Raw genomic sequence first — 19,708 nt, forward strand, 5'->3', positions numbered from 1 at the left:
GGGAGAAATCATCGACAAAAATAACATAGTAAACAAATCCTCCTTTAGAAATTACTGGTGCAGGACCCCAAACATCCGAGTGTATTAATTCAAGTGGTCTTGAAGAGAAAAAGGTTCTGTTCTGAAATGGTAATCTTTTCATTTTGCCGAGAATACAATCTTTACAATCAAATGATTCAGAGTTACAAAATTTCCCTAGATTTGAAAAATGTTGGATTTTGGCTATATGTGGGTGACCAAGTCTCTTATGCCACAATTTCAACTCTATTTTTTTAATATTATAACAAAAAGCTTTTTTCGGCATTTCCAAAAAATCCATGTAATAGAGTCCTCCTTCTCTATGGCCTTCCCCAATCAGCTTGCCTGACTGGCGATCCTGTACCCAACAACCATGAGAAGAAAAAGAAATATTACACCCATAATCAGAAATTTGAGATACAGATAAAAGATTTAAATTTAATTTGGGAACATGTCTAATTTCTGGAATAAAAAAAAAATTATAAATTTTTTCAAAAATTCCTATTCCTTCTATTTCAAGAGAAGTCCCATCAGCAGTAAAGACCTTTGACACACTTGTTTTATTTTTAACACATTTTGATAGACTTTGATTATTTGGGGTCATATGAAAAGATGCACCAGAGTCAAGAAGCCAAGAAATTTTACCTAGATCAGAAAAAGATGAGGCTGCTGCGCCGGTTGAAGCTTCAGATGAGGAAGAGGCACCTTTGATGAGAGGCTGAAGAATCTCCATTAGTTGGGCCAGGGAAACTGGTGCATCCTAATCTTTAGGCTCCGATCCAGCAATTGCAGCTCTTTTTTCTCTCAGCTCCTTAAGTTTGGGACATTGTGGCCTATAGTGTCCCGGTTCATGACAGTGATGACAAATAACTTTCTTCTTATCATAGTCACCATTTTGTCGGTTAAAGTGAGGAGGCCTATATGATCGAACATGATTCCCTGGTCTAGACACGGCTAAAACGGAATCATCTTCAATTTTTAAAGAACCTTTCCGGAGACGATTTTCTTCCATTGTTAACTCTTCAATAGTTTCAACAATAGAAGGAATTTTTCCCCGGTGAAGTAGGGCCGATTTAGTGGTTTCAAATTCCGGCCTTAATCCAGTGATAAACTGGTAAAAAAGTTCGGCATCGAGTTGTTTCTGACGAAGCTCGATGTCTTCGGCACAATGCCACTTTGGTTCTAAAAGGGAAAGTTCTTCCCAAAGTTCGGACAACCCATTGTAATATTCACGAATAGTTTTGTCTCCTTGTGTCATCATTCGAACTTTTTCTTAGAGGTTGCACACGTGTGCAATATCTTTAAGGGAATACATATTCTTAAGGTATTCCCATGCCTTATCGGCATGATCAAATTTGGCAAGACTTGAGCATTTTTTAATGTCAACGCTATTGATAAGCCATGACATTATCTTCGCATGAGATATTCTCCATTCTTTCCATTTCTTCTCGTATGAGGCAATAGCCTTGATTTTCTCTTCTTCCGATAGAGGGACCTCTTTATCTCCCTCCTTTTTAGTAAGAGATAGCTTAGGTTCCGAATCGGAACCATCCACAATCCCCCATAAGCCTTTTCCCCATATATGGTGCTTCATGATTGAAGCCCATGTTACATAGTTCGTATCGCTTAGTTTCATAGGCATGATGGTGACTTTATCATTGTCATCCATCGATTACAAGGAGAGAAAGAATAGGGATAGAAGAGAAACAAAAAGGAAAATGAAAAAGAAAGAAAAAAAAACAATACAACAAGATGTGAAATCTTCTCCAATGAAGTGATAAAACACTTCTCTTCAAGTGGCGAACACTTTTGCAAACGGGCACGGAAATCGAGGCAGCTTTTCCTCAAGATTTAGTACTTCCGCGGCTCTGATACCATGAAATGAAATGGGGATTTTCGAAACACGAGCTTAGATTAACAAGAGCAAGTGTCAAGAATGACACTAAAGCATAACCCTTAAAAAGGGTATAACTGGAAACAAAATAAAAATAAAAATGTATTCTTTATTGATATGAAAAACCAATTGCTTAAGAAGCATTGGAGTAAAATACAAGAGGGGCCGCACCCCTTTATATACACAGCTGAAAGAGGACTCAATAGAGCTGTTGGGTACAGTCCAACAGCTCTATTTAGAGCTGTTGGGCACAGTCCAACAGCTCTATTTAGAGCTGTTGGACTGTGTCAGTCCAACAGCTCTATTGCTAGTCAAGTCTGGACAGGACTTGACTAGCAACAGTCATTCTAGTTCAAACTGCACTAGATGACATAAAGACAAAAAATAAAAATAAAGGAAAAAAATTACAGAAAAGAAAGAAATGAAAAATGTATTTATATATATATATATATATATATATATATATATATATATATATAATAATATAATATTATTATATATACATATATGTACAGTTTTACATTTTAACAGATCTCCCGTGTGCTGAGATGAGGTTGAAGTTAGAGCAGCGGAGTCTCCAGAAATCATCCAGCTCTATGCGGACCAGGTATGTTTGGTCCGACAAAGGTTGATTGCAGCACAAAGTAGGCAGAAGAGTTACGCCAATCAGCGGCGTAGAGAGCTCAGTTTTGAGGTAGGCGACTACGTATTTGTTCGAATCTCGCCTACGAAAAGTATCTTCTGGTTTGAAAAGAAAGGAAAGTTGAGTCCTCGGTACGTCGGACCCTTTAAGATTCTTGGGAGAGTCAGGGACACCGCTTATCGAGTAGCTCTTCCTCCTCAGTTTTCGAGGCTTCACGATGTGTTTCATGTTTCGATGCTAAGGAAGTATGTAACTGACCCTTCACACGTGATTCACTATGAGGCGATCGAGGTACAACCTGACCTAACTACGGACAAAAAGCCGTTAGAGATTGTGAAACGCCAGAAAAAGGTGCTACGCAGTAGGACGATTCCGTTCGTGAAGGTGCGTTGGCAGCATCCTGGGCTGGATGAGTGCACTTGGGAGCCTGAGGCACACATGCGTCAACACTACCCACACTTGTTTGATACGTTCTAATTTCGCGGACGAAATTCTTTTCAGAGAGGTAGGATGTAAAAACCAGTGTTAAAAAAAAAAATCGGAGGTCAGGTCAGACCCGACCCGGATCCGTAACCTGGTAGGGTTTTAAAACCCTGGCCCGAGTTTTCTTTCCTCCCTGTAGCCGCCTCGCACGAAAGGGGCTCCCCGTAACCGACGGGGCCACGATCTCCCCCCTTGCCCCTATGCCTTCCTATTAAGCAACGCAGAGGGAGAGGAGGCCCTCACGGGCAGCTCCTCTCCCCCTCCCTATCGTTCGTCTCCTTGCGTGCAGCAGCCGATGGCGCCGGCGAAATACAGGTACGCTTCCCCACTTCGTCCCTCTGTCGTCTCCCTTAACTCCCCCCTTTTGCGTGCATCGGGAGGCTGGCAGGGAGCCGACGGTTGCTCCCTGCTGCGATTCTTCTCAGAGCCGCAATCGCCGGGATGCCGGTAGGGAGCCGACGGCCCCCCCTGCGGCAACTTTTTCCCCCTTTCCTCTAAGTTGGTTGTCGGGCAACCCACAAGAGGCCGGCGACCCCCCCCCCCCCTGCCGAGTGCCTCCTCTCTTTTGCCTATCGGAGGTGTCACCGGGAGGTCGACAGGGAGCCGACACGCCTCCTCGACGATTCTTCCCCTTTTTGTCGCTCTTTGTCTCGTTCCCCCTCCATTCTCTGCATTCGCCGGGAGGCCGGCAGGGTGCCGGAGGCCCTGTCGTGGCTCCCATTGCTCTTTTTCCTAGGGCCCTGCCAGCGGTCGACAGGTGGCCCCTGCCGCCCTTGACCCCTCCCTTGTGGCCCGTCAGGCGGACGACAGGGGGGCTAGGGCTGGGGGGCCTGCCCTCCCTTTTCCCCTCGGTTCCGGCCAACAGGCAGGGTTTTCCCTTGCTTGATCCCCCTCTTTCGAGGAGACCCAACGGGGGCTCCAGGTGGCTGGTAGGAGCATGTGGTGCACACCACCTTGTATTGGGACATGGCAGGTTCAAAACCCAATGGTATAGTTATAAAACTGGTAGGGGTAAGCTTAACCACGTCGCAAATTTGAAACCCAGTGGTAAGTTGACTAGTAATCGGGTAGGGTCTGCTTAACCCCACCCTTTCCTTTTTGTTGAGCCGATCTCAGCTCGATTGGGGTCCAACCGAGTGTGGCTCTATTGGGAGCCTAGTCGACGCCCTCAATATTCTTGCTCGGTGCTCGCCGACTCGGGACCTAGCTCAGACTAGCAACCCAGGCTAGGGTTGTGTTTCGCTTGTGGTGACCTCTTTCCTGTGTTTGGCAGACACTCCGACAACGCTAGACGGAGTCGTTCCTCACCATCGGCATTTCTGAATTTTTCCTCCAAGCGTCGGTTTTAAGGTACGGGTTCTTCTTCTTGAAACGGATGAGAAATCGGGTGGAGATTGGGTTCCATGCAATCTTTGGATGGAAATCCATGGAGAAGCAGTGGATCTAGATTTCCACCGTTACCTATCTGTATTTCGGTATTTTTATTGGTTTCAGCAAAGAAAATTTGTATGATGTGTATGGGTTGGATAGTTTGGTGAAAAGAAAAAAAATTATATGGGGATTTAACGTTAGCCCACGGGCATTTGCTTTCTGGTTAATCATGTATGTACCTGTAATACGGACTGTTACACTTTCCTTGCACCTAATTTATCTTTGATTTTATTTAAGCATTGACAGTCAAACTAATATATATATTTACATCTTCATACCTTGTTAACTGTTGATTTACCATAAATGTGCTTGAAAGTTATATTTGAAGCATAGGGGTATAGGGTGATATAGTCAGGGAGTCAGCCGGACTGGTTGGCAGGTCCATTTGGCTGAGTTGTTATGACTAGCCGGCCAGCAGGTTGTCTGGTCCGAGAGTGTCCTACCCAACCAGCAGTTTAAGGATATGCAAAATATAACTGTTGGACAAAAGGGAGAAAGGTGAATTCTATACATGTCGAACTTAAATCTGACACATGTAATGCTATTAGTTACGCATCAAATCCTGAAAATTATGTTGTTATGCAAATAAACAGTTTTGTTCACGTGCACACACACTCAAAGGGAGTATGCATTGACGTGGTTACGTGTGTATGGATGTAGGAAATACACATGACAAAAATGCATGTGATGTGGGAAATTACATGCTTGTGATTGACTTTGTTTTGCATGGGCGCACGTGCATTTGGCACATTAGTCTGATGTTATATAACGCATCACTTTGGTTTTGTTGTGTGATGCATCGATGGCCTAATGGATCATCACCGGCCCAGAGAGCCGTGGACTTGGTTGTTTTTCTTATATGTTTTATTGCATCACTTAAACCACACATGTTGGTATTGAACACTACTACACTGTTCTAGTTGTCCTCACGGGCTGGAGTCCTGAAAGGATTCTCGCAGGGGTAGATGCGAGCTTTTGCCTTTACTTTTCGCATATGGTGTTGCAAAACTTAAATAATTGACTTTTAATAAAAGATAAGAAGTAAGAACAGTGTAATATACGATCATGAGACCATATATTGCGAAGGTTTGTTTATGTGGTTAGACAATAACAGCATGCATTGACCACCATTCATATGAGTGCAGCCCTTCGTATACTGTGATATGTCAAATATTTTATCTCTAAACACACCTGCCTAGGTGGGTCTGCTTAAGGTGTTCAAGTTGAAGGACATGTGAGTTTGATACTTGGGGCATGAATCCCTTGTTGCAAGTCAAAGCCAATGAGAAACTCTCCCTGCTGAGCAGGGGGGGAGTACTCATGGAGTTTTATACTGCGAATATTGCGACATGGCCACGGGCACCTCTCAGCCCAAAAAAGGATGTTCAAACTTCAAACTATAATCGTAGTTTCTCTCCATTATTAAAAAAAGGAACTTTTAGTATTCTTTTTGCAATATGTGAATTTATATGTAAATACGAATACTGATTGGAGATGAAATGTTGCTGACAGACACTCTACTATAAGATACCGTATGTTCTTAGGCAATTCTCTGGTCTCATGGAACTGCAGAAAACAACATAAAATCTCATTTCATCCACTAAAGCTAAATATAGAACTATGGCTACTATGGCAACAAAGTAGGCTTGGCTGAGACATGTTCTCTAGGATATTGGCATTATCTTGATTCAACCTTCACGGATATTCTGATAACAGTTATGTGAACTATATAGCTAGTAGTAGTCATACATTTGATGATGCACAAAACATGTTGAAATGGACAGTCATTATTTTAGGGCATGTTTGATGCCATGGTAAAAAAGTCGCTCGTGATGTTTTTACCACATTTGAGTGGGGTCCATGTGTGTATCAAACGAGGAAATCAATTTCTGTGCATTTTGAGGAGTTAATCTCCTCAAAAAGTGGAGAGAAAAAGTCGCAAGGCGGCGTCCAACACACCCTCAGAGAATAATATATTTTAGGTGTCATTTCATTGTCATATATTCATCAAATTTCCTTTTTTATTTGAGAAAACTGAACAGGACAAAATAATAAGATATGTTCATCAAAATTTCAATTGTAATTTCTTCACCAAGTCATTATAGTCTTCAAGACTTTCATATTTTTCTTTTTACATTCTTTTATTTATATTGTAAATTAGTGTTCTAATAGAAAAATTTGTTCTTTTGCCTTTATAACCGTTGTAAGTGTATGCATATATGTTGCAACTCAATATTCTAATGAAATGACGGTTTTTTAGTTCTCCTTTTGCAAACCCTAGTAGCTTGATGATAGTATCAACTAGTTCATGGCCCATGGATGATATGGATTCATCAAGGCATTGTGGCAGCCATTTCATGTCTTTAAAATGGTCAATTAGCTTCTTATAAACTACTTTTTTCTTAAAATAATTTCATTACTAATTATTTTGAGGCACTTGAAAGCAAAAATCACCTGTATCATTCGTATTTTAAACTATCATGATGCTATCATTCCCTCATAGAAGCCAATAATAACATGAAAATATCGAAATAATATCATGACAATTTCAGATTTTTCTTATTTTTTTAAATAATTTATATTTTTTATTACTTGTTTTCTTTTATATTTTTAAAAACTTTCCTAACTATCTGTCTATTTTTCACAAGAAAAACACCATTAAAACATATTATTTCTTATTTTTTTACTGTTCTTTACATATTTTATCTTTTAAAATGTCTAGACTGTTTTTTTTGAGAAAAAACAGTTTTTTTAGAACTCTTAAGAAAAATCCTCACCAAGAAATTGCAATACTGATACTGGTTACTATGCTTGAAACTGCATCTTAAAGCACATTTCTTTCATAAAACACAAAAGCTTATGTTGCTAATATGCACTTCTAGATTTAATAAAATACTAATATGTGCTCTCCATGAGCACAAACAAGTATTCACATTTGCTTCTTTAATAAACAGGAATTCTTGAAAAAATGAGAAAAAGGTAACAAATAGTGGCAAAAATTAAAGCACATTAAACTAAAGAAAGAAACTATCAGCATATGAGCAAAGAGAAAAAATCATCGTCGTTTGTAAGGCCTAATGATTCTAATCTAATAGATCTCCACATTCTTCCATTCAAAGAAGTTGACACATTGATTCTTCATTTTCAATGAGCCTATGTGAAAGCTACCTTCACAACATGATAAAATTTATTATTCCTCTACTTCCAGACCATTCGCCGAGACATAAACAGCCAGGATCTCCAAATACTGTAGAGTATGTGTCAAAGCATGAAAAACCTTTTAAGCTAGCAAATTCAAAAATTGTGATTTTAATAGCAATATACTTACCTAATTCATGAGTTAAGCCACATTTGCTCCATTTGTCTATCAAGACAATTCCTCAACTTCAACTAAATGTCTTAATCCTGAGTTCACAAATTAATCCATGCCCATGGATTAAACTGAATGTTTGAATTTCTAAATTAAACCAAGTACATAAATTATACTAAAAAGTTCTAAGTTCATGAATTAACATGTAGTTAATGAATTAAGCCAAGTCCTCAAGGCTCACGAGTCAATTCTAAGATAAACTAACAAATCATTCCAAGGCTATAGATAGCAACAAAGATTTTTGGCTAACCTAATCACTTGATCAGAGCTTTAATAGCACAAGACTACAGAGTATACCAGATTCTTTACTTTCACTATGTTTCATGACGCACTTTCGGAAACATTGGTCCGCGCACTTGTGAAATCACCAGATACATAAATTACTCATCCTTCCTTGGATCATTCTCCAACTCTGGCAATTTCACTCGGTTTCCATGATAAATTACTTGACAAATTTATTCTATTCGATATTGGAAAGCACTGAAACAGTTATTTTGGTACCTGTTGAATTCTTCTTTCGATCATTTATTCAATAACTTCTTGATAAAAATCGCTACTTTTATTCTGTTTACCCAGTAAAATATAGAAAAAAAAAAACACTGCTTCGGTTTTTCTTCACATTATTTCAGCTTTCCACTCAGCATTTCAAATATCTGAACACCAGAAACCCTAAATAAAGTAACTAAGTTAAAAAAAATGAATTTTGATTTTATTTTCTCTCTTTCTGTTCAGGGATTTACCTGGCTGCCGTGAGTGGAGGTCTTGAGGCGGGCCGTGAAGACGCCGGCGGGCGAGAAACCGGCGTCACTGCCGAAGGCGTGCTCTAGGGCAAACTGGACCTTGGAATCGGCGGAGGAGGAGGAGGCGTCCCTCTTCGGCGGAGGGGATCGGGTGGGGAGCTCCGGCGCGGGAGGCATCACACCTTCGAACTCATCGTCGTCAACGAGGAGCTCGTCCGATCGGAAGGAGGAAGACGGAGAGACAAAAGCTGAAAGGAACACGCAGAGGATGATCAAGATCGCTGATCCCTTCTTCATCCTCTCTCTCTCTCTCTCTCTCTCTCTGGTTCAGATGAGTGACAGATGGAAGCGGAGGTTGGAACTTGGATCTCAATGTCGCTTGTTGTAACTGGGTCGGGTTCGGTTCGGGTCATGTCAGACCCGATTCTGAATCGGGCCTAAAAGTTAGACCCAAACGCCGTCCAATCTTGTTCAGATCCAGGTTCGGGTCTGACTGAGTACAGGTAGAAATTATAGACCTGTATAAGTTAATGGGTTTGGGTGTCTAATGGTTCGGGTCTGGAACAGATACTTTTTTAAACGGTTCTAAGAATTAGACTCAGACCTGGCCCATTTTGATTTGAGTCTGGGTTAGAGTCTGGGTATCTTTTTAAAAATGTAGATCCATACAGATTGACGCGCTTGGATCTTAACGGGTTTGGGTTTGAGAACGAGTCTAAGTAGACACAATTACCAGATTGGTTCAGTGACCTTCTCCTTCATGATTCAACCTCTTCAAATTTTCTCTAGAATAAATCATTCAACCTCAAACCCATTTATAGGTTATTTTTTAATAAAAAAAAATATATTAATTCTTAGAATACAAAAAATGAATTAAATAAAAAAAAAACATAAAATTCAAAATAACACAACAATTAAAAGCATTTTTGTATCGTGCTATGATATTTCTAAAATAAGAGATATACAGCTTGAAATAGATTCAACCATGGGTTTTATGCTATTGATGCAAAATCCGCATCCACCCAAATCATTATGATGCCCAAAACTCCTGCAAAGGACAGAGCATCATGCACTGTGTTCACATATCATCAGATATATGTATTATAATATGATCCTAAATGATGTAAGAATGGTAAATAGTAGTAATTAATAAATGGCAAGTTTCCATGCAACTAATTAAATAAATAGTAATGATTAACAAATACAAAGTTTTCATGCAACTAATTAGGTAAATAGTAATGGTTATCCAAGTTACTATGTAATAGTTCATTTTTACAAATTTTATATTATTAAAAAAATCAATTAGCCAAATTGGTCATATTTTGAATAACGAATCGGCCATATTTGTCAAAAATTTTGGTCTCGGTCAAAACATGCAATGGTGCCAAAGCTGAGTGCCATCTACCTCTTTGTCCGTTTTTTAATTTTAATGTGCAAAAGCTAATGATAACGGGGTGGGATTCCAGCCTAAGACCCCTCCGTTATGATATTGCCTAAATATCCAGCTATCTCATTTGATCCCAAGTTAATCATTCTCATCTTCAAATTGAATAAGTGTCATGAACTATTTGACATGGAATGTGCTTCAGATCAACTTATTTGATTGTCAATGTAGCCTTTTCTTTTTCACGGATACACTTAAGGCTGAATAGAGTCTAAATCTCAAATCCAAGGATCAATGTGATTCGCAAATTTTAAGATCCATTGATCTAAAAATTGTAAGTCTCTGGTTCAATAGTCAATACACCCTTCAAATCAGACCACAGCTCATGGTTTCGGGGATACCAATTTTTTCAAAGCAAAAATGACTCTACTTTACAAAAAATGACATGTTTCTCAAAATGTCATATAATCTAAATTCACAAATGTCTGACTTTTTTAAGACATTTTTACCCTTCATACAGCAAACTTCCTAAGGTTCACGTGATATATAGGTATGTTATCCCAATCTTATAACCTCTCACTAAAAAGCACAACCAAATTTATGAGCCTCTTATAACTGAAAGGTGCATACCTTCATAATTTTCGTACAAAATTCGCATATATCGACAACATTCGTGAGCTACCGTGTAAATCTCCTTCGAGCAACTGATCAACGAGGTCCGCAAATGTGTTGCGACTTGGGTGTCAATGAGTTGGTTTTACCTAGACCCGACCTGGACAAAACCCTATAGGGTCCGTGTATGGTGAAAAATAAGAAGACCCGATTAAGACCTGGGTCCAGACCCGAAGGTTCAATTAATATATGGACCGAGTATAGTTTATGAAATTTTATACCAAACCCATAATTTTTCAATATAAAAATGATAAAAAATATTATTTTACCAGGTCTGGTTCATGCAATTCTTAATGGGTCTAAGTATAATTTCTCTTATAGTAGACCCGATTAAACCAGGGTCTCGACCCAATACCATACCCAAAAATTTGGTTTGAATCTGGTTTCACATGGGTCCGAACCAAACCCGACCCATTGACACCCTTAGTTGCGACATATGCATATTAATGTTTCTGAATGTGCTCGACTTTCGTACTCTGGTCGATCTTCTCAAATAAGGTACTACATTTGTATATATATATATATATAGTATGACATTTATGAGCTATCACGTGAATCTCTTTTAAGTAAATGATCATCAAGGAGGTCTGTAAATGTATGGCAACATTATCATAGAATTTTTGCAAATGTCTTTGACCTCTACATTTTGTTGTTATGAACTTGCTCTGTATATGTGAAAGTTTTGACTCATTGGCGGAGTTTTTTAACATTCAAAAATTTGAGGAATGACTTGCATGTGAATTTTTCTAGTTTTGTGAATGTCTGTATGAGCTTTAAATGTGACAGTCGTCGATATAAGTGATTGTTTTCATTTTAGGGGTATATTTACATAAACTAAGGTTTTCTTATAGTCTTCTACGTTCTTCTCCTTAGCAAAAAAAATTGGCAAAAATTTTCTCTGACTATTTTTGGTGATTCATTGGTGGCACTTCCTCTGCAGAACTTTATCGGCACCTTTTTGAGAATTATTGATGGTGAGTTTTTTCAGTAAGCACATCTTTAATGGTTGACTCGGTAATTTTTTTAAATAGTAGTATAAATTAGTTATTTTTTTGAAACATTGTCATGAGTTTGTTATTTTATGAAAGCATTGCATGGTTTTCAAGTTATCTTTGCATATTCAATAACCTATCCCATTTTTTCTTTGTTTAAATCATTTGCCAATGAGTGTTCGTTTGTCACTTTATTTCTTTTACAATTGGTATACCTCTATACTCAAGTTAGTTGATTATTTGTTGCATCTCTTCATTATAAATATGAGTAGGGAACACTTGCATCAGTTTTAAAATTTTATTTTTTTTCAATAGTCTCTTTAGTTTTTTTTATGTTTTTTCAATAGCCTATTCCTTGTCTTTGTTACCTGCTTATTTACCTTTATTCCCCATTTTGTAATTATAAAAAATTCTGAACTTGTTTATTACAAAATGACGATTGAAGAGACTGTCTCGAAGGGACTCACACCATGTGCTATTATTGGAATACAATAGGAAAAGCCAAAAAAAAGAATTACATGTTGGGTGATACTTTCTACTATAAAGTACAAAGTAGGCTTGACAAGTGAGTAGAGAGGGACTCTACGTGGCCAAAAAGCTTATGTGCCCGACATTTTCCATAAAAAATGTTAGCTTAGTAAGTTGAGACAATGGGCTCAAACAAATAACAACTAACACCTTTAATATGGCCCAAATCTAGGTTTAAAGCTTAAAAAAGGTTGAGGAGTTTGTAGCCACATTCATATCGCTCATCCTGAAAGCATCTAATGAGGAAGAAGGAGAGGAAAACTCATGCGTGCAGTCGGTGGTGAATAAGTTTGAGCCATTGACTAAACATAAAGTTGTTGCTAATCTCAGTGTTTTGCTAGAGGAAGCTGGAGACACGGCACTTGCAGTGGCAGTAGTGAGATGAAGAGTGAAAGCGTGAAGAATAGATAAAAATGTATATCTACAAGGGCAGAAAAGGTATCTCGATAAGGGGAGGATGTGAAGCATGAGGTTGAGGTTATGGTAGAGAATACAGAAGATAGAGATGTGGAAGTGGAGATTGATGTCAAGGGTCCTCAGGTAGCAGTGGAGAGTGAGGGTTTTTTAGTTGTATCGGATATTCAGCCAAAGGTTGAGGCTGGTTGGAGAGTGCACATAAGGATCTTGAGGAAGATAATTTAGAAGGATCAGAAAAGGATCCTCAGAAGTTTGAGGTGGAGGTCCCAGATAATAAGTGGTAGATGAGCCCTTGAAGGAGAAAGTGCATACTCTGAGGAAGAGGTCACAATGGCAAAGAAGGTCTGGTGTTGGTTGACTGACACTTTCTTCTTTTTATTATTTTGTATATACATGTTTATAAGATGTTTGCAATCATTATTAATTTTGCATTCAATCATTGATTAAATTATTATTATATATATATATATATATATATATATATATATATATATATATATATATGAAGTGTATTTTTAAGATAACTAGTTTGAATATATAAATTCATTAAATTATCATATATATATATATATGTAATGCTCTAAGATTTTTAACTCGTAAAATACATGAAAATTAAAACCTTTTTGTTTTATTGAAATAATCATCAGCAAAAACCTTTTTAAACTTGAGTTTAAAACCTCAGATGAGTTACATTCCATACAATAACAATAAAAATGAATTTAATATATCCAAATCCATGATCCCAAGAATAAAATGACCGGTTCTCAACATCGCTATAGCATCCTACATCCACTCTGCAGCTATACATCATACTTCACTGAAAAACTCATAAAAAGGGTCAAACTCGTGAAAGCCTAATAGGTCTACACTAGAACATATGGTGATTATACAAAGCCAATACATATATCACATATCTATGATACAAATCAATCAGATGAATATAATGCATTCATTTGCAAATTGATTAAGTAGGTGTGATGTGTCATTTATTTTAGATTTCACTCATAATTTCATGTTACGATAATGTCATGATTTCAATATTAGCATGTAATTATTCTGCATCAAAATATGCAAAGCCAAATCCATACTTTTCTATAATAGCCATCTATACAAGCTCATATGATCATCATAATCCATCATAACCATTATATTTAACATATTCATCCTCACAGAGATTTTTTGTATCTTGAAAATATGTTCCCCATCGGATTACCTGGTTTTGGACATGCATATCCTCTTAGAGATTTTACCACCCTAACCGGATTACCTAGTCTCGAACATGTTCGTCCTCACAGATATTTACCATACTAATGTTCTGAAGGGTTAAGTTTGAAACCTAGTAATAAAATACAAATTGTATGCTAAGCTACTCTGAGAACCTAACTTATTCTCGAAGATTGTACCCGTTTAGTGTATCCGCGGGGAATGGTAATTAAAAAGAGGAACTTAAAGTTGTATGCATTTAATAGGGCATTCATATGGAAAAAGAGAAACTCAAATAAAAGATAATAAATGGATTCATGCATTGCACAGAAATCATGCATTTTCCTGCTATGCATTAGATCATGCATGTGGAAACTTATCTAAGGTGCACCAGGATCGAGGCAGAGAGAGAGAGAAGTCAGCTGAGAGAAGAGAGAACTCGTTCATTCTATTAGGGCTAATCTCCTCATTAAATAGAAAGACGCTACTATATAAAAAATTACTTACACGTCCCTCTTTATTTATGAAATATCAAATACCTTACCTTTTAGAAGACTTACGCTTAAAACCTCAACAGGACAGTTAATCTCAACACTCCCCCTCAAGCTGGAGCATAAATATCAATCATGCTCAGCTTGTCACAACATTTTGAGAAATTTGGTCTAGCAAGAGACTTTGTAAACATATTTGCAACTTGGTCCTCCGACTTTAGATATTTGGTAGCAATATGACCAGCTTGAACCATATCTCTTACGTAGTGACAATCAACCTCAATGTTTTGTCCTCTCATGAAAGACTGGATTGTTCGCTATATATGTGGTTGCCTTGTTATCACACATCATTGTCATAGGAGATGAAACCTTCACCTGAAGATCATTTAGTACAGTTCGAACCCACATTAATTCAGCAGTTGTTTGAGCCATTGCTCTATATTCTGATTCTTCACTTGACCTAGCAACCACATTTTGCTTCTTACTTCTCCATGAAATTAAGTTATTTCCCATAAACACACAGAATCCTGTGGTAGATTTTCTATCCACTACAGATCCTGCATAGTCGGCATCAGAGTAAGCCACTATTTCTAGGGTTCCACCTTTCTTGAATAATAACCCTTTTCCAGGAAAAGATTTTAAGTACCTAAGAATCATTATTGTTTATTTCCAGTGTACCTCAATTGGTTTGTTCATAAATTGGTTAACCTTGCTTACTGCTAAAGCAATATCAGGTCTGGTCACAGTCACATATAGTAGCTTTCCTACCAGTGAGCGATAGCTTTTGCTATCAACAGGTTTCAACCCTTCTTCAAACAACTGAACTTTATGGTCCATGGGAATATTTGTTGGTTTAGCTCCCAACATTCTGGTCTCTTTTAATAAGTCAAGAACATACTTCCATTGAGACAAAACCATTCCTTCACGGCTCCTGGCAACTTCTATACCCAGAAAATATCTAAGTGAGCGAAGGTCTTTTATAACAAAATGTTTTTGAAGATGAGCTTTTGTAGCTTCAACGTCTTTCATATCATCTCCTGTAAGAATGATGTCATCCACATATACCACCATAACAACTATACCTGAGTTAGTTTTCTTAATAAATAATGTATGGTCTGTCGTCGACCTATTAAAGTCAAACCTTGACATCACTTCAAACAACTTTTGAAACCATGCACGTGGACTTTGTTTCAAACCATATATCGCCTTTCTTAATCTACACATCTTCTGACACTCCTCCTCAACCTCGAAACCAGGAGGTTGTTGCATGTATACTGTCTCAGACAAATCCCCATATAGAAATGCATTTTTCACATCTAATTGACACAAACTTCATCCATGATGAACAACTACGGAGAGAACAAGATGAATGGTACCCATCCGTGCAACAGGAGAAAAAGTTTCAAAGAAATCAATACCATAAGTCTGAGTATACCCTTTTGCTACTAATCTGGCCTTGTACCTTTCAATAGAACCATCTGATCTGTACTTTATTGTATATACCCATTTGCATCCAACAATGTCAGCATCCACTGGGGAATCAACTAGATCCCATGTATGTTGAGACAATAAGGCATCCATTTCTTCTTGCATAGCCTGCTTCCACCTATTATCGAGCTCTACTTGTTGATAGTTCAAAGAAATAGTTTCAGCAGATAAGGCTGAAATAAATGCTTTCATCTGATTCCCAATTCGAGCATCGGACACAAAATGAGATATGGGATATAAGGTACATTGTCGGGTCCCCTTCCGGAGAGCGATTGGTCTGTCATCATCATCATGAAGATCGCAGTTGTCAGTAGTACTTACCTCAGGAGAAGAAGAAGATGAAGGCCCTGGAGGAGATGGAGTTCTACGCACATATACCAATGGAAGATTATGAAACTGTGAGGAAGATAATGTTTGGTTAGGTAATAAGGGCACATATTCCAAAGAAAAATGAGGTACAGGAAGTGGAAAAGAATCAGTTGGATCAACTTGCATCTGAGTACCGGTACTAGAGTAATATGGAATGGATTCCAAGAAAGATACATCCGCACTGACATACTCTCGCCGAGAAATTGAATCGTAACATCGATACCCCTTTTGATTTTTAGGATAACCTATAAACATGCATTTTGTAGCTTGAGCAGCTAATTTATCACGGTCAGGTCCAAGTTTGTGCACAAAACAAACGCACCGAAATATTTTAGGTGAGAACGAGAAGAGTGTGACATTAGGATTTGGGATATGTAGCGGAATTTGATCTCCCACGGAAGATGAAGGCATGTGGTTGATCAGATAACAAGCAGTGATAATAGCGTCACCCCAATATGTCGCAGGAGCATTGGATTGAATCATAAGGGTACGTGCGACATCAAGGAGGTGCCTGTGTTTGCGCTCAGCCACACCATTTTGTTGAGAGGAATATGCACAAGTGGTTTGGGGTTGAATACCATGGTCTTGATAAAATTGTAACAAGGCTTTGGTTTTGAACTCAAGAGCATTATCAGTGCGAACAATCTTGACAACAGATTCAAACTGAGTTTTTATTTCAAGAATTAAGGTTTTGATAATACTTGGAACTTCAGATCTTTCTTTTATTAAAAACACCCACGACAACTTAGAAAAATCATCAACAATAACAAAATAATATCGACACTGAGTCTTGGTAGGAATCTTACAAGGACCCCATACATCTGCATAAAGAAGTTCAAAAACTTTATAACTGGGCTGACTCTGACTAGAAGGGAATGAACTCCGATGATGTTTGCCCAACTGACATGCTTCGCACTGAAATGATGTAGTAGACGGAATTTGAGGGAAGACATAACGAAGCTTTGACAATGAAGGATGACCAAGAGGACGATGCCACTGAACAGGACTGGATGAGTATTCTACTGCAACATAAACATTGCCCACTGGATGATGTAGGTAGTATACTCCATTTTCTTCATAGCCTCCACCAATCTTCTTCCCCGTCAGCAAATCCTGAAAATGACAACCCATCGGGTCAAATATTACTCTACAGTTTAGTTCTTTTGTAAAACAGCTAACAGAGAGTAAACTTTGAGGGAATGAGGGAGCATGAAGAACATTTTTCAACTGCAAGGAAGAGGATATAGAAATATTTCCCTGACCAACAACTGGTGAGGAACTCCCATCTGCTAATGAGACTCCTCGATGAGCAGTAATATCTTTTAGATCTGAAAAGAAAAGTGAATTCCCACACAGATGTTTGGATGCACCAGAGTCGATAATCCACTTACTATCATTCAAATGAAGATGATCCCCTGTTGAGTTGGCCACACCAGCTACAGGAGAAGAGGAGCTTGAAGGACGACGAGCTATCAGCTCATCATATTCTGCTCGACTAAGGGTGATATTGTCACTTGCAGAAGTGTTATCATTTGTATTTGCTACCTCTAGTGTAGTAACATTCACTTTTGGAACATTAGGCCTTGATGCAGAGGAGGTTGGCCGTCCATGCTTATCCCAGCAACGGTCTTCTAAATGTCCAGATTTTCCACAGAAAGTACATTGAAGTTTGCCTCTGCCTTCCATACCTCTTCCACGACCTCGTTCTCTAATAGTCTGAAAATTTTCACGTCCATAACCGAATGGGACAGCTAGAGCAGATGACTGGGACATAGGTTGAGCTTGTGGAAGAGAAATCACAAGTCTACTCAGACGATTATATGCATCAGCAAGAGTAGGTGCATCAGATCCAGTCAACATTTGGACTTTTGCAACAGAGAATTCTAAAGATAAACCTGTGAGAAACTGAGCAACCATAGTCTGTTCTTGATGATCCTTGTGCTGCGAACAACAAAAAGGCTTGTGAGCATTGAGTCTTTCAAATGCTGCTTGGACAGAGGCATAATATTGAGCCAAGGTCTGATCTCCTTGCTGCAAATTATATATCTCATGTTCGACTTGCAGGATACAACTCACATTAGTCTCTTTAAAATATGTATCTCGAAGGTTGTCCCACATCTGTTTGGTTGTATTATAGTAAATTAGACCATTTGCAATATGAGGTTCGACACTATTCATGATCCATGACATAACGATGCCATTATCTTCGTCCCAAGTAATATATTTTCTCACCTTTTCATTTGGTTAAGTTTCTAACAGAATATGTTTTCTACGATATCCAGATACCGACATCATAAAAGTTCTGGACCACCTGGCATAGTTAGTTTCATTCAATCTCACAGAAGAACCATATGAGAAGGGATTTGCAAAAGCCTTATACTCCCCAATAGCATCATTTTTGGAATCAAGTTTCGAAGCTTCACTCATACTGAGTAGTATTAACAAGATAAGAGATATATTTAATGCTAATACAACTGCACAAAAAAACAAAAAAAATCACTTTCTTAATCACTCAGATTTTTTTCTGGGATTTTCATCATGCACACGACAGTTGACACAGGAACAACGTGTTTGATGATCACGCGTCAGCCAAATCCACGACAACATAATACTGTTTCACCGTATCAGAAATCAGTTCACGCCAGCAGAGCAAGAAAAATAGTGTGTTTCACAATCATATGACAACCTAATTCATGGCTTCATTAGGTTATTCAAACCACATCAGAAGCAATTAAAAAAAAATTAGATCAGAAATGTAGTTCTGAGAGAACCAAAACAACATCGAACACGACCTCCAAGGACAAGATTACTTTGTTCAACTGCATACGACACATACATCCCACGACTGCTTTAAAAAAATTTCACGATCTGATATGAGCAACTGCACATGACACAGAAATCACACCAGCTCCCACGAAGTATGATTTACGGTAAGTCAACACAAGAAAAATTAATTTTCCCGACATCGAGATCCTTGGTCTGATAGAAAACACCCAACTCTGCCGCAACCAGATTCAGTTCGCTGTCACCGTGACCCAACTCTATCGCAACCAGATTCAGTTGACACCACCATCACCGTGACATTTAGATCTGGTTACAGATCTGTGTCATGACACAGATCTGTAATCAGATCTATGCAATTAGAAGAAGAATAAGAAATACGCACACTTGTTTATTGTATAAAATTTTTTCGAGCCTTTTTGGGTGTAGGTCGATCACGTTCTCACGCTCCCGAGATCCACCGCTTTGATACCTTGTGGAAACTTATCTGAGGTGCACCAAGATCGAGGCAAAGAGAGAGAGAGAGAGAAAAAAGTCGGTTAATTCTATTAGGGCTAATCTCCTCATTAAATAAAGAGACGCCACTATATAAAAAATTACTTACACGTCCCTCTTTATTTATGAAATATCAAATACCTTACCTTTTAGAAGACTTACGCTTAAAACCTCAATAGGACAGTTAATCTCAATAATGCATATTTTAATTATTTCCTCGATCATTACATGATAACGAGTGCGTAATGTTTACTTTTTATTGTATGTTGAAGTTTTGTTATTTGTCACTGCTTTAATGTTTCTGCATGC

General features: G+C 38.2%; 1 protein-coding gene across 2 annotated transcripts in view; it reads right to left on the reverse strand.

Moving 5' to 3' along the window:
* LOC149811828 (uncharacterized) overlaps nucleotides 1-8,930 on the reverse strand; it is a 95,055-nt gene extending 86,125 nt beyond the window's left edge. Inside the window, exon 1 of one of the 2 annotated variants that reach the window (XM_089993946.1) lies at nucleotides 8,580-8,930. In XM_089993946.1, the coding sequence (XP_089850072.1) occupies nucleotides 8,580-8,876 (297 nt within the window). In that variant the 5' untranslated portion in view covers nucleotides 8,877-8,930. The remainder of the gene's footprint in view (nucleotides 1-8,579) is intronic. The other variant, XM_089993947.1, reaches the window with a different exon arrangement.
* Between the last annotated feature and the right edge of the window lie 10,778 nt (nucleotides 8,931-19,708).

Source organism: Nuphar pumila, chromosome 17, assembly GCF_984573655.1.
Source record: "Nuphar pumila chromosome 17, dmNupPumi1.hap1.1, whole genome shotgun sequence".
NCBI lineage: Eukaryota > Viridiplantae > Streptophyta > Magnoliopsida > Nymphaeales > Nymphaeaceae > Nuphar > Nuphar pumila.